Source organism: Fulmarus glacialis, unplaced genomic scaffold (assembly GCF_000690835.1).
Source record: "Fulmarus glacialis isolate BGI_N327 unplaced genomic scaffold, ASM69083v1 scaffold38635, whole genome shotgun sequence".
NCBI classification, from domain to species: Eukaryota; Metazoa; Chordata; class Aves; order Procellariiformes; family Procellariidae; genus Fulmarus; species Fulmarus glacialis.
The window spans coordinates 609-17041 of NW_009214319.1; the positions used below are offsets into that span (position 1 = coordinate 609).

Below are 16433 nucleotides of genomic sequence, written 5' to 3' on the forward strand. Positions count from 1 at the left end.
GGCAGTAAATCCTTCGTCTTGGTAACGGAGTAAATAAGTGTACGCTCAGCTCAGCTAAGCTCTGTGGGACTACACACAATTACTGTCCTGTGCGGGGAAACTGGTGCTCAGGAACTGAGGACAGATGAACAAAATAGTTTGAGAAGGACACAGTGAATGCCTTTTTCATTTGATATAGCTCAGCTCTGTATTTACCATTTCTAATGTTTTGTGGCAATAAAATAAAAGCAAGTCAAAGAACCCAATGTGCAAATATAAGAAGTGAATTTTCATTTCCGCCCTGAAGTAGTATGTCATCCTTGACATTCTAAGCCCCTAAAAAAGCTTTAAACACTTACTTGTTATTTTGTAATTATACTTGCCTTGTGTGGTTTCAACTACTGACATTTACCACTGTTTCAGTTTTTTTTTTTTTTGTTAAAGAAGCATTTTATTTTTACATATGTTTTAATCAGAGTTTTGGAAGGATTAGCCTTCCTCTACAACAAAAATGCTGAAAGTTAGAAGGAATTAGAAAGTATTATTTTCAAAGTTAGAGCTATGCAGATATATGTGATAATGCAGAGTATAATATAGCCCTCAGAGAGTGCAAATCTGTTTTGTACTCGCCTTTATTCTGTGTGTGTGTGAATTTTCAGTGTCATGGAATTGCGATATTGGGGCTTTTAGGGGCATGTACAGAATGAACAAAACGAGCAAAAAAGTTTATTTGTTCCAAAAGTTACCACCTCAGTTTAAATTGAGCTTAATTGCATTTTGGAGGTTGTGTGGTGGGAGGAGAAGGCAGTCATGATTTTTAGTATCTCTAATGAACAGAAACTTTATTCTCTTACCTATGTATGTATTATTATTGTTTCTAATTTATTTGAAGCATTAAGGACAAACCAGTCTTGCTTCACCTGCTCTCACAGACCAGTGAAGTACAGTGTGTGTTAGGTCTTTATCGTAGGTATCCGTTGGACCTAACTGTGTTGGAGTTGGGATGTGAATTATGTTTAACACCACAGGTGTTTCCTTCCTTTTAAAAGGGTTATGTAAATAGGGGTGCCTGTGTCTTAACAGATGCTTTCACTTGTCTTTTTTAGTCCTCTGCAAACTGAACAGCATGGCACAAAGCGCCCAGAACCATCTTCTGCTAAAAGTTTGACTGATATAGGAACTCGGAGGATCTTCTCATCAGATCATGATATCTTCAGGGAGAGTGCCAGGAAGTTCTTTCAGGAAGAAGTGCTGCCTTTTCATGCAGAGTAAGATACCGTTTAAACATTCTGGTTTGCCAAATAATACGCATTTTTTTCTCAAAATGCTTTTTGGGGTGTTACTTTTAATATGACGGGACAAACAGGATATTTGTTTTCATTTACAAGCTTTGTATTTCAGATTTACTCAATTAAAACAAACCTGCCTATGTAAATCATATGTGAAAAAAATCACACATAATAAAAATTCATTGCATTCTTTGAGCTCCAGTGTGGGCAATCTGGCATCTTCGTCTTAGGCCTATGAGCAGACAAACGCAGTTTGCAGAGTTGCAGCGAAAGTATCCCTGCTTGTAGGTATTAACTCTGACACCGATGTCTTGTGGGTAGAGTTGGGGAGACAATTCAGTTGCCATGCTATTGTACTGCTGTTATCCAAAAAGCATTAACACTGTGTCTAGGTTACATTGCAGTAGATTTTGTAAATACAGTACATGTAGGATGGTAAGCTGGATTATGTATTACCAAGAAACTTGCACAAAATCTCTTTGTTTAAATTTCTGTCTTTTTTGCTTCTGTGGAAGTATGTGTGGTCTTCTGCACAGAGTAGAAGTGTCGTACTTCCATTGAACTAGAGGTGGAGGGTGTTTTTCACCCTTATTTTAGCTATACCCAATCATGTTACAGCTGGAGAAAGAAAATAAATTAACTCAGAACATGTTTTTGAACAGTAAGCGTTAAGCTGCAGTAGCGTCTTAAGCAATTTTTACTTTACTTGAAAAAACATTCCTGCAAAAACACCGGGGGCTAGTGAAGGCCTTATTCTTAAATCACGCTGCTGGATGAGTTTCCTGGTGCAGTTCACAGTGTGTATCCACAAGCAGTTGAGATGGCACAATTGAGTGGGTGGAGTGTTGTGGCTCTGGGGCAGAAATCTACAGCAGGAGGCAATGGAAACAGCTTGCATCAGGGTTGTTGCCAACTGTTTTTTTTCGTCCTCAAACCAGTATGTTTTTGCACTGTACAATCATATTCTGTCCACAAAACCAGATGTTTTCGCTCATCTTTTGTTAGAATGACTTCTAGTGCAGGTTTGTGAACAGGTACTGTCTCTGCTCAAGGTTACTGAAGATCGTGTTTGCTAGCTTGCTGACAACTATTTGCTGGAGAGACTGGAAAAAGTTGGACTTGTGTTCTTGCATCACTTCAGTTATACGAACCATTCTGTTCTCACAGCTTTCAAGTAAACAGGCTTCAGACATGGTATATTAATTAGCTGCGCTGATAATGAAGAGACAAGTGTGGCATCAGTGAATGCAGTTGTGGATTATTGTGAGGAGGAGAAGCTTTCACGATGGGTGAAGTAGACAGGAATGGCCCTGAAAGTGGATGGGGAAAAAAGCAAAGATGGTCATGGGAGAGATTTGTTTAAGATTTCCAGTGTAGGAGTGAAAGCTCTGGGAGTGAGCTTAAATGTGTAGGATAAGATACTTTATTAACTGTGGATAAAGTGCTCTGCTGTACACAGGTGTGTCAGAGGAGTGTCTCTGATCTAATCTGCCTACCATATAATTTTAAAATTGTGGTTTTTAAAAAAAAAACGATCAAAAAAAGCTATGCTGTGCCATTAATGGCCATCCAACTTTCTGTTGAGTTGGCAAACTCCATAAAGAGGCACTATTTTTCCAAGAATAAGTGATTCCTGTGGTGTTAAAGTCTGCCAACTGTCAGCAGATAAACCTCAACTATCTATTTAGAAACTTGAAACCACGTTACAGCAGTAATTTACCAAGATATAGTACTAACTTGTAATAAGTGCTCAAGGACCGATTTTTATGTAAGAGTTACTAATGTGTTAATGCTTCGTTCTTATAAAGCAGTTGTCATTGGAAGAGTTGAAATCTTTCACATAAGATACTGATGTGTTACACCCATTTTGTAGTGGGGTAAATGGAATGTCAGGAAGATAAAGACCTGCTTGTAATTATCCAGATGGTTGTGGCTAAGTTTCCTAAATCCTGGTGTGGTACCCAGACCAACAGACAGCACTGCCTTTCATAACAAGGCTTAAAGAGATGCCAGGTTATATGTTGGAAGCAGGAGTTCAAACTTGTTACACAGTTGGTGCCCCTGTCATGCCAGTAGCATCTGTGGACTTGAAGAATAGAAAACATATTATTAAGCCACTGCTTCTTAGCTGGAAAATATAATTGTCTATGTACCCTACATATTGTATGTTCGGGAGACCGAAAGAGTCTTCCTGTGCAGTGAAGCCTGGCTGCAGGTGCTCTAGTGTGAAGCAGCAGTCATGACAAATAAACACTAGCACATGGGGGATTTAATGCGTGACTCCATTCTTCTGCTCATTTTGCAGATGGGAGAAGGATGGCCAGGTGAGCAGGGAGCTCTGGGAAAAGGCTGGACAGCAGGGTTTGCTGGGTGTTGCTATCGCTGAAAAACATGGAGGCATCGGAGCAGATATTCTCTCTTCAGCTGTGGTCTGGGAGGAGCAGTAAGTACTAGGCACTTCCTGAAGAAATTCAGTGATATTATCAAGAGACTGTATATTTTTCCATAAGATGTCCTCATTGTGGAATATGTTTGCTTACAGAAAACGGTGTTATCTTTCTCATGGAAAAGATAGTTTAGACATATGTAAATCCCTCCTGTTTTAAGTATTCCGGATGATTGTTTAAGTAACAAATGTCATTGTGTTAGGACTTTGGGACTGTGGAAAGCATTTTAGTTGGTCTGGTAGGTTATATACTCATTTGGCTGTGAAAGTACATTCTATAAATAACAGTACAAGTGCCACAAGCTCAGGTTATGTCTGAGACGTCTGTGTGGTGGGGCGTTCTTCATTGTTGGTCTGTTGTAACTGTGTGAAGTTCAGTGTTTAAATCTTTGTAGTACTTCTGTTTGAACTTTTTTCTTTTTTTTCCCCTCTCCCCAAGGATGTACGTTAACTGTACGGGACCAGGATTCAGCCTTCATTCAGATATAGTCATGCCCTACATTGCAAACTATGGCTCTGAAGAACAGATTAAACGCTTTATCCCTGAAATGATTGCAGGCAAGTGTATTGGAGCTATCGCCATGACAGAACCCGGGGCTGGCAGGTAAGCTAAATACTAAAACAATGGTCTTAAATCAGTAGATGGCACATAATGTTCTGAGTGAAAAAATTCCTGACCCTCCTGGTTATATAGTCATTTTAGTGACTAGGCAGTATCCTAGATTAGGTAGTACCTCAAAAACAACTGTTACTTATTGATTACTACAGCTTTGTCACTTCAAGGTACTTGCTCAGAATCCATTTCAGTATCATCCCACTGTGGGCAAATATGCTTTGTATTTGCTTTTATGGTCCAGTTTATAGTTACTAACTTGTTTGTCAAGTGAACATACTTTTAATATGAAACGTAGTCAGGAGAAAATTACATACCTCGGTAAAGAGGGCTTGACTTCACTATCAGCTTTTGTTGTGGAACAGAACACCTTGTTTTCTTTCCTCTGAATCCTTTCAAACAGAGAAATGTCCCTCCTTGCCCGTCATTATTGAAGGGCAGACAGCACATGTTTGGAGTAGACACGGCTGATCTGGGCAGTTTCCAAAACAGAGAGGGACGGGTGAAGAGCAAAACCTGTTGGTGTCATGCTTCTACAGATTGTAGACGTTGCCAGTGGCTTTTTACAGAGCCTCCTCATCAGGGCTGAGCCTGCTTAGAGGTTGTGGTTTTGTCTAGCGTTTGTCATCAAAGGCATGTTGACGTAAGGGGATGCTGACCCGTTGGTGTCAGTCCTTGTATTACACCACCTTCCACAAGCGGATACGTTAAAATGGGACCTCATGCTCTTGTACAATTGCACAGATTTGTCATCCCTTGCTACAGCACGCTTGTGGTTTCTGTTACGCTCTCAGCCTTTTCACCATGTTTCATTATCCTCATACGCATTTTCACTGAGCCTGTACCTGGCCATTACAAAATCTACCTTAGTTTATACTGGGTAGAATTCCAGATACAAATTGCAGCTTCTGGAATGGTTTCTTGAAGGACCTTTTGAATTTCATTTTAGTGACTTGCAGGGAGTACGAACATATGCAAAAAAGGATGGAAGTGACTGGATTCTTAATGGGAGTAAGGTAAGTGATCAGACATATATGCCGCTCGTAGGCTTTGGGAACTGAATGCATTTAGACAGAGAAGGATGTACACCACTGTTAGTATCTCTCCCCAGCCCTTTCACTTTTGGTTTTTTGTGGGTTATGTTGCGGTTTGTGGTTTTTTTTCCCAGTTACTTTTTTTTAATAGGACTTAAGATATTTCTGTTGCTGGCAATTTATGGACCAATTTATGGAAGGGCTTGAGTAGGTTCTTTTTGTAGCTTTAAATAACCCTATCAAAAGGCCTATTTTTCCTCAAACTGGGAAGAAAAGGGGAAAAAAAAAAGTGCTGCATAGCATAAGCAGGACCAGGGCAGGTTTTTAGTACTGAGGTTGAACAACAAAATATATATGCTATCATTGTGAAATCTTCTGTCGCCTGAGTAAAAACTTGCATTGCCACAATGCCAACTGTGGAATCTTTATTCAGGAGCCTGCTGGTCATGTTAGGAGAAGAAAACCCAACTGCATCAGATGCTCTGTGTGGGTTGTCAGGGTGTTGCAAAGCTGGCAGCATTAACCTCTTCTTCTGTTGCCATAATAAAAAAGCAAGAAGGCAGAAATAAAGTGTTCAAATGGAAGTGTGGGCTCAACAGGGTTTTTTTTAAAGCTATGAAATGTCTTAATCTTCTTTCTCCCCCCCTCTTCTTTTGTACTCCTGCTGATAACATGGTACTGATAGAGACTTCTGGCCTTAGCAGAATTTCAAGTGGTGAGAATGTGTGCAAGCAAATATGTACGTACAGGTATTTAAAATGATAGTTGCTCATGCTGCACAGTTGAAGCCAAACAGGACAGATAGCTCATTTCTTTTGCTGGACTTAAGATGGATCATTTTGGTAGGTTCAAGTGTCATTTTACAGGATTATAGTAAGCAGTTGTGACAAGAAGCCATTGATAGTTTTGCATGTTATACCTTGCTAATTTAATTTCTAGAAAAGAGAACGTCTGTGTTCATTTAATATCTACATTTGATACTTTTGATATATTCCTTCTTTATCATGGGACAGACAAAAGAAACAGATCTGTGCATTCTTTAACTTCGCACTTCTGACCCGCACAATACTTCTCAAACTAATTCCTACTTGTTCCAAAACACTTAATTCAGAAAGCTTAAAGCTTAAAATTCTTCTGGACACTTAAACCTTGCCTTTCAATTCACCTGTGTAAGTGTCAATGCAATTTGTCTTTCTGCTGCTTGATGATCTCTTCCAACTTCTGTTCACCTAGCTTGTTGCTTTATTCCAAGCTGCATTTTTTACAGGTATTCATCACTAATGGTTGGATGAGCGATGTAGTGATTGTGGTTGCGGTTACAAACCGGGAGGCCCGATCTCCTGCTCATGGGATCAGCCTTTTTCTAGTGGAAAATGGAACAAAAGGTTTCATCAAAGGGCGCAAGCTGAACAAAATTGGCCTGAAAGCTCAAGTAAGTTCATACAACCCCTAACACGTAATAGGCTTGGAGGAAGTCTAAGATCACTTAATGCCTGGCATTAGCTAAATAAATATAAAATGGACCTGTGGTGCTATTCTAGTTCTTAAGCTTTAGAGCACAAACGATATGCATGCAAAGTATGTATGCTGAGTTTGCCTATGGAAGTCTGAAGCATGTGATGTGCAAGGAGCGGCTGAGGAAGCTGGATTTCTTCACTCTGAAGAAGCCTGGAAGGACAGGATCTTATTGATGTCTTTAGCTACCTAATGGTTGGCTGTAGAGATGGTGGAGCCAGATTCTTCTTAGAGGAGCACAGTGAAAGGGAGAGTGGCAAGAGACACAAGTTATATTAAGGAAGATTCTAAGTAGGTATTAAGAAAAAAAGTTTGCCGTAAAAGTGATCAGATACAGTAACAGGGGCCCAGAGAGATCATGGAGCCTTCATCTTTAAAGCTTTGGAAAGCATAACTGGACAAGGTCCTCAGCTGCTTGCTTTGTTGGAGCTGCTTTGACTAGGAGATAAACTAGATGACCTCTGGAGGACTCTTCCAATCTAAATGATTCTATGATTTCAAGTTAAAGTGTACAATAGCAAGAAAAAAATGGGGCAAAAGAAGCGGAATGAAGAGATGAGAATGTCAGGCTATAAACTGTTGCATTTAAAATCCTCTCAGGACACAGCAGAGCTGTTTTTCGAAGATGTGCGGTTGCCAGCCAGTGCCTTGCTTGGAAAAGAGAACAAAGGCTTCTATTATCTGATGGCAGAGCTCCCTCAGGTGAGAGGAACGTGAGTGTTTGCTGTCTGTAGGAAGAATACAGAGACAATTCTTGTCATTGCCAGAATCTGCCTTAGTCTTGAAGATTATGTATTGTGGGGAGCCACCTTGGGCTCAGAATCGCGATGTCTGTAGGCAACATTGTGTTGATACTGCTGCTTTCTAAATGACGTACACAATTCCTAGTGCTAAAAGTGCTATTCTTTGGGCATTGGTAAAAAATGTTGATATCCCGCCAGCTCAAAGCCAGATCTCTTAATCAACAACCCAGCTATTGAAGAACCTGAGCTTAGAGTAGTGTATTTAAAAGAACATACCACGGTTTTCTTGTATACTTCTAGCATGGAACCACTTTGCTTAGTAAATTAAATACAGCTTGGAGGTCTCTGATGCACTTGGCATTCTCTTTAAAGAAACAAGCAAGCACTGCTGTTCTACCTCTTCTACCATAGAAGCATATTAAAGGAACTCTTTCTTCGTCCATATACCAAAGTAAAGAAATTGTTTAGTTGCCAAAATACCTTGCTAGTGGAAATAACAGTTTATGACTTAGTTTATGAAGTTTTGGAATTATTTTGGAGGACAAAGAGGCAATGTGGTTTTTCAAAACGTGACTGTGCTTTGTCAAAACTATGTGTTTGCCTCATCTGGTAGGGATCATGTTTATTTAATTTTATACTGTGAGTAAATACAAAACCTGATCAAAGGAAATCTTTTACTGCTTTAAAGAAATAGATGCACTCATAAACAGGTTCACCATGATGCATCAGATGATTTCAATGGTGCTAGAAGTAATTGTTCTGTACTTAGTTTCTGTTTTTCAACGCATTATGAGGAAGGAAAAAACAGCCAGGTTTTTCTGTAGGTTTTGTTTTCTAGACGTGTCCTATTGAAATTGTTAAATACAGTTGTTGTTTAAACTGAGCAGTAAAAACCAATAATTGAAACAGAATTCGGTGTATATTTTTCAGTCAATAAGAGTCCTATGGTTGATTTGTAGCTATTTTTTTAGTCGTTGTGATAGAACATTACCCCGGAAAAGACTTAAAAGTGAGCTTCAGGCAGCAAGGCATTTGTCCCACTCATTAATTTCAGTAATGCAGTGTGTCTGGTTTGGTACTCAGTGTGACTTCTGCCCCCCTCCCTTAATGAACAACACTGAACATCTGTGTGCCAATTGTGCGTCTGATACGGAGGAATGTCGGACTACTTCAACTTGATTCCATAATTTGTGTTTCAAAAGGAAAGACTGCTAATTGCTGATATGGCTCTTGCTAGTTGTGAATTCATGTTTGAAGAAACAAGGAATTATGTGAAGCAAAGAAAAGCTTTTGGAAAGACAATTGCACACTTGCAGGTGAGTTTGAACTGAGAGACTTCTGTAGAGATTCCGGTGTGCATTTGCTTTACATCTGTGTATGTGAAATAGTGAGCAAATGAAAATCACTGGGCTGTTTCCAAAGGACTGTTTGCACACATTTCACTGTTGGACTGTGGCTGTTGTTTGCCTCCATGCCCATCATTAATTTTTGAAAAACAAAAATAATAAAAAAACCCCAACACCGCAAAAGCCTTAATGTATGTATTTTACGATTCAGTTAGATACCTCCCAGCAGTGCTGCTTTTGGAAGTGAAATATGCAGGCAGAAACGATACTGGCTTTTTGCTGCTGATGAAGAAAAATTACCTTGTTGCTCTTAGGCTTGCATTTTACTGTCAGAGGTCCTAATCGCAGGGCCTGTTGCACCTGCATGTATTTCTATGTCTGCCCGGAATCCTGCAGGCTGCAGAAGAGCTTGGCGCATGTGCGGGTACTGCGTTCTTCTGCGCATAATGCATTGCAGAAAAATGAACTTTGAGGCTGATGCTGGTTGGGGCTCCCAGGCAGTGACCTTGCTGCCTGAATGCCTGCGGAGGTGTTTGTATTCAGCTTTATGGGGATTGTAATGAGATTCCTCAGCTACTAGCTAGCTGGGTATTTAAGTGACTGCATATAAAACTGTTGGGTCATTCTCTGTGAGCCTACCTGACAGTGGTTGTTAATTGTGTTTTGAGATGTTTATGCCTACGCTCTTTATTTGCAGTCGTAAAACAGATGTTGTTTTCCGCAGTATTGTGATGTTACAATGTTCCTGAAAACCACATTAGCTGTTAGGGCTGAAGCAGACCAAGCTCCTGCATGTTTGCTTTATAGGATAGAAGTGACTCATATGGGTTAGAGGATGTTGGCCGCCTCTTTTTGTTTTTCATATATATACTTTTGAAATAATTTAAAAAAAAAAAAAATCCATTTCAAAGTCTTGAGATTTCCTTTGTCAAAATCAGATGTTTAGTTGTTGTGAATAGCAGCAGAATTGGGCCATTTAGAGGCTGTAATGCTAGGTATCTTTCAGGAAATTATGATCTTCATCTGTTTTTAAAGTTAACATTCAGAAACCCGTAATTGCAGATGGAATTTAGTATGTGCAGTGTGCAGCTTTAACAAAAGAAATACATTTTACCCTTTTTTCGTGTAGGTAAGGGATGCTTCCTAATTGTAGTGTGCAGAGACCGCCAAAATAACCTTTTTTAGGCTAACCCACTGCCAACCACCAGGTGGCCAGTAAACTTCATAAAGTATATTACTTTTGCCAAAATAAGCCATTCTTGCATACCTTTTCAGTTTCCTTTTTGTTGCTGATGATTAGAATCATCATAATTGTGCATATAATCAAAAATTCTTTCTAAGTAGAGCTCTGCCTTGCCTAATTCATTTAGTCATGCCACAGTGTTTGAAATCAAATCTGCTCTTTATAATAATAGTAGACTGGTCAATTATATTTATTGTCAAGAGGAGCAAGAAGACTCTGTATATACAATTTTAGAACTGTGAGATCAGAAAAAACTTTTGTTTCAGGGTGGTGTTTTTATCCCCTCCCTACCAGAATTACAAGAAGACAGTCAAATGCTTGCCTGGTCTGGGTTTTATATAACCTTAGCAATGGATTTTACTACTTCTATCTAGAAACTTTTCCAATGCGACAGAACTCAGTGTTGGAAAACTTCCTGATAGTTAGTCTAAGATTTCCTTTGGTTTTGCTTGTGTCTTTTTGCATATCACTTAAACTCTGAAGAACTGAATACATAAAAAATGCATCCAATAGATGATGAAATGTTATTAATAACTGGGGAAATTAGTGGCTCTACAGTGAAAGGACATTCCCCACAAGGGGGAGCTGAGAGTGATGGAGCACCCAGCGCCTCCTACTCTGCGCTCTCTAGGAATTTATGTTTTCAGGCTCTTGGGGTTTTTCTCTTAAGGTCATGTTTTGCGTTGGTTTGAGAAGTAAAGGGCAGTAATTTTCTGTAATAAGATTGGTAAAGATATAATTGTATGGAAAGTACGTTGTCTTCCAGTGTACAGAGCCAAAGTTGTTTTGAAATGGTGATTTCTAACAGAAATCCTTTTAGAAAATGCTCCATTTTCAACTTCAAGTGTCACTTAAAAACTGTACTACTTTCTTTCCTCTGCCTCCTCTATCCACTTACAAAATAAGACAGTGCAGCACAAGTTGGCAGAAATGAAAACGCAGATTTGCGTGGGCCGAGCTTTTATGGACAACTGTTTGCAGCTGCATGCAGATAAACGTCTGGACTCCTCCACAGCTTCTATGGCAAAGTATTGGTATGTGGTTAAAGTAGTTTGGAAGTGTTACTTGTGTGATCTTGACAGGAGTTTAATGATAAAAACACTGAACTGTTCAGATCTAATGAAAAGATAAAATTACTGTCTGATTAATAATAACATTGTAAGCTCTGACGAGACCACTAGCTTTAACTTTAATCATGTAGTCAACAAAAATCTTAGTTACATGGAAAACCAGTGTTGGTTAAACAGATCAATTTCAAAATAATAGCATGCTTTTAAAGTAGGCTTCCATTAATAACAATCAGGACTCAGCTTTAGCTTCAAATAAAAGTGAGTACTTCACTGGTATTTAGACAAACATTTGCATTTTACTGTAGCACATTGTTGTTGGGTGTGGCTTTGGTTTTGTTTTGTTTATTTTTTTTATAATGGGGGAGTGTTTGTTGTTGTTAATTTTTTTTTTTTTAAAGCACAGGTTTATTTGAAGCTCATATGATACTTTTTAGTAGTTACTTAGCAATAACTGTTTGGCCCAGCCAGTTTTTGAAGCTATCTGGGTTTGGGAAAAAATAGTTGGCTACAGCTATTGCTGTAACTGAGACTAAACAGTGCTTTCGCTTATTGGCCAGAACTCCTCCTCCCTCTCCCTGTACTTGGTGGTGTTATCTGTTAACTTAAGTTTAACCAGAGAAAGCTGGATGAATAGAAGCATCTAAGATAGTGGCACATGAATTTGTATAGTTTTATTTTGCTTGCAAAGATGGGAGAAAAAAAGCACATCAGACATGAACAAATAATTTTATGGAAGATGCACAGGTTTACAGATTCTAGACTTTTAAAAGTAAGTATAGAGGAAATGAGCGGAGGATACTAAAGGAATCCAGAGATAATATTTACAATGAAAGGAAGGATTTTGATTGAGTGCTATTCCTGGCACTGATTACCTAGAAGTACCAGGTACATAAGCAGAGCATTCAGTTTTGAGGAGGAGGAAGCAACTGGTGCCAGCTCAGATGTAGACTTACTTCCTCAACAAATTTCCCGAAGCAAGGCACTTGAAGCTTCCCCACCCTTCCAAATGTTAGTGCCACACTTTGTTGTGGATTTCCCCTTTCCCTAATGGAGTCCCTGTGGCTCCCTTCCATAAAACTCTCTTACAGGGTCTAGAAAATGCTTGAATGTAGAATTGTTTTATTCCCTACTCTTTCAGGAGACTATCTCCAGTTAATTTTGCTTCAAACCTTTTGTACAGTCAATGACTTGAGTTGAGCTTTGAAGAATTTTAAAGCTTAGTTTGTGCATCTTTTTTCTGATACTTGATGAAAGGTCAGTGGGTCTTATTTTTGTGGTGACAGGTTGTATTATGTAGCTAAATTAATTTGAAAATATATTTAGGAAAGACAGTTGTGGTAACTCACCATTGCAGATTTAAAGTTGGTATAATAAACTGTAAGGATTTAACTGGACAGGGAGGGGGGTGGTTTGGAGAAAAGGACTCTTACATTATTCCATGAGAAGCAATTGACTTGAATTGTCTCTTCCTTTACTTCTGTTGCCACTCTGAAAGTTGTATGTTTAGAAGGTGGTTTTCATGTCTTTCAGCTTTAGCTTGAACTTCCAGTGTAGTTAAAATCCTATGGGTTCTTTCATCTCATTTTCATCAAGTGTTTAAAATAACATCAAGTATGTAGCTTTTCAAAAGCTGAGATGCAGGACATAACTGTAAATGGCATGTTATCTGTCATGTTCTAGAGGGAAGGTTCACAAAATACAATGCCTTTAGAGAGTATTTTTTTTAAGATCATGAAATAATTGAATATTTTGCAGTGGGCAATCCTATTTAAGAATTACAGTATTTCTTAGAATTCAAACCTGTAAAATCTATTGAGGAAAATAAATTATCCCCAGGTGATGGTTATATTCAAAGAGCATTCTGGTGTGTTGCTGGGGGGGGCGGGGGGAGAGCCTGTGGTGCTGTTAATTTTTATGACACAGCTGGGGGATTTGATAAGAAAAGAGACTATATCAACCTGCTGTACAAAAGAAATCTCTTGGCCTGTGAGAAAGGTAAACAAGCTTGTCTGTTTTGAAAGCTTTCCTCCTCCAAAAGCTCTTGCATAAGGAGAACAAATCTTAAATACTGTTCAGTTTAATGTATTAATTTCCTACTTATCATGCAGGAAGAAAAAGAAGTCTCTCATAAGATAAAGTATTTTAATGGCCATCATTTCAGATCAGTTATACAGAGTAAAAAGTTTGGTTATATTTTTGTCTTGCTAACTTATCTGTATCTCTAATAATGTTTCACAGCATAACATCCTTCTAAAAAACAAATTTCTTTTTGACCATTTAAGGTCTTCTGATCTCCAAAACAGCATAGCTACTCAGTGTGTGCAACTGCACGGAGGATGGGGGTACATGTGGGAGTATCCAATTGCAAAGTAAGTGCAACATTTCAGACTTGAATGATGAAAGATTACCAGCAAAGTAAAATGAGGCACTTCCTTTATGTCTACTTGTCAGTTGTTTTGTGTTAGTACTGATTTACTGTTCCTTTTCCCATCATGTTTATTGAAAGGCAATCCACAGTACAGATGTCTGCAGAAAGGCTTTGTTTTGAATCTCCAAATAATTCATGAGCTGTTGAGCAATTATTACCTATTTTTCACAAAATAGAAGTTGCTTTTCTAGAAGAAAATGTTAATTGAAAAAACAGAGAAGCAATGTAAAAATAAAAATGAGGGGAGCTAGTTTGTATGTTTTATCTGAAATTAAATGCATGCATATGAAGGAAAGAAAACATGTTGGTCAGCCTAAATCTTTTGTAATACCACAAAATAACAAATTGCCTAATCAAGAGCATGACTGGCTACATTCAGCTTTTTACACCTTTTTAATTGAAAAAGCTAAGAGATTTATATGTAGAGAGGAATTTGCCATTCCCAATTTTTTGCTTACTTTATGAATTTAGGGACATTTATGGAGTTTTTTATATTATATTGTCTGTGAAGATTTGTTTTCTTTTGTGTACATGCCATTTGCCCCACTAATATAAGTGGAGCTTTTGGTGTTTGTTCTTTTTTTTAAAAAAACAAAAGGGGTAATCTGATAATAGAAATAGCAAAAACACTGCTGTGCAGTTATTATAAGCAGATAACAAACTAATTGTTTTAGCTGACTACGTTTAGATTTTTTTTTTTATTCAAAATACATTAAGAGTATGAAACGTTGCTTTAAAGTAACTTTTTCCTGCATGTTTTTAATGGGTGCAACTTTTGAGTGTTCTGCACCCTATCTTACTGAATAGGAAGGCCAGCAAGCCCTGTACAGGGTGCCCTCGAGCCCCTGCTTATCTGTGCGTGCAGTAGTTGTCCATGCAGGGTTTTATTATCCAAGTTTCCAGAGAATGCCACATTGCTCCTGGGCTGCTTTCTGTATAATGAAGCAGAATTAAGATGGAAAAGCACACTGTCATCGTCCTGTGTGCCGTCACCAGCTGTGCATGCGCTGGGGCCGGTTCCAGCATGGGGATGGAAAAGGTTTGGCTGCGTGCAGGTATTCAGCTGCTGGCCCGAATGGAGCTGGAGCGGGTGTCAGTAGAAGGCTGTAGCCAGCTGATGTGAAACCAGTTGGCACTTTCTTTTCCTCTCAAGGTGTTTTGAGTCCTGCCTCAAAGAAAGAACTGACAGCACCGTTAGCAGTCCTCTTGACAGGATCAGGCAGGCCAGGGCATTAGAGCAAATTACCATGATAACTATCAGTTTGGCTTTGCAGGAGTTGTTTTTTCACAACAACGAGGCACCTGGGTCTTGCAGTTCATGTGGGCGTGCTGTTTGCAGGATGCGTGTGGTGGGTGAATGGGGGCTTTGGTGTCCGGAGCTGAGTTAATGCTCAGGTGATGCGAGGAAAAGAGGGAACAAGAATCGGGGGGTGGGGGGGAGTGGTAAGAGTCTGGTTTTATAGAGCTTTATTTTACTTTTGTTTAGTTGTGGGGGATAGTGAAGGCTTTACAACGTAAACAAAAAATCAGGGAAGAGATGCTGACCAAATTCCTGGTTTGGCACAGTGCCTTGGAAAGGTGAAGTATTTTAGGTGGTCGAAACCTCTTTGAAAATGTGAACCTCTTTAAAAATGGGAATAGCATACTTTGAAAAGAGGGGTCTTCAAAGGTAAAACTTGATATCTTTTTCTTTTGATTTTGTGTCCATTCTGAGGAGTTGTTTTTAATCTTTGCTTGTTTTGTTTGTTTGTTTTTTCCCCTCAGAGCTTTTGTGGATGCCCGTGTTCAGCCAATCTATGGTGGTACCAATGAAATAATGAAAGAGCTTATTGCAAGAGACATTGTCAGTGACAAGTAGGGTAGCTGCTCACTACTTTGGAGAGTCTTCCAGAGTCCTTTTATATTAATATATGGCATAAAATCAGACATCAGAATGTAAGTAAAGTAAATGTGGTGTATTGTATTCTTTCAAGGAAGCGACACTATTTTAAAAAGTCTTAGTAACAACGATGTGCTCATATGCAGGATATCTAATATTTAATGAACTTTCAGTTTAAATACATTTGGACAACACAGTGTAATTCTCAGGGTTCCCAAAGTTCTGGCCGTGAAAGGCAATTTTGGTGTCTGGAGCATCACGGGTGGCTCGGTCTTTCAGACTTGATGCCGTTACATTGAATCCAACCCACTTTCTTAACAAATGAACAGAAGTTAAATGTTAATATAACTTTGAATTTGTATTCCCCCTTGACAAATATCACTGTGTCAGAGTAGAACTTCAAACTTTTGCTACCGTTGCTGTACACCCGCTTACTGCACCGCAGCCACCCGCTGTAGGGGAGGGAGTGTACGACTGACCTCTATGTTTACATGTAACCCAGAATGCCTTATTTTAATTACTTTGTTCAAATAAATATAATAAAGCATTTCTATGCAGTCTGGCGGTTGTCTGCGTTACGTCAAAGCCCCAGGGAGAACCCGGACGCTTCCTCTGGGCCCATGTTCACCTCAGGGCTTTGAGGGGGAGTTTTGAGGAAAGGAAGGTGATGCTGGTGGATATTTTCAAATATTTCCAAATATTTCCCTAATAAAGGTGCTAAAAAATATCAAATTTTTAAATTATTATTATTGTTTGTGCACACTGGGGGTTATATCTTCATATGTACGCCCGGCGCCGGCCCCCCTCACCGCCCCCTTCGGGAGAGGGGACGCGCCTCCGCGCGCCGC

The 16433-nt window shown here is 39.1% G+C and overlaps 1 protein-coding gene across 1 annotated transcript; it reads left to right on the forward strand.

Moving 5' to 3' along the window:
• Window positions 1–1085: 1085 nt before the first annotated feature.
• On the forward strand, window positions 1086–15663 carry ACADL (acyl-CoA dehydrogenase, long chain; the record flags this gene model as incomplete). Its single annotated transcript, XM_009578518.1, has 10 exons — window positions 1086–1247; window positions 3574–3711; window positions 4154–4318; window positions 5277–5343; window positions 6629–6793; window positions 7477–7578; window positions 8822–8935; window positions 11115–11242; window positions 13561–13647; window positions 15471–15663. Coding segments are annotated over 10 exons (1222 nt in total), but the record flags the coding sequence as incomplete, so codon positions are not given.
• Between the last annotated feature and the right edge of the window lie 770 nt (window positions 15664–16433).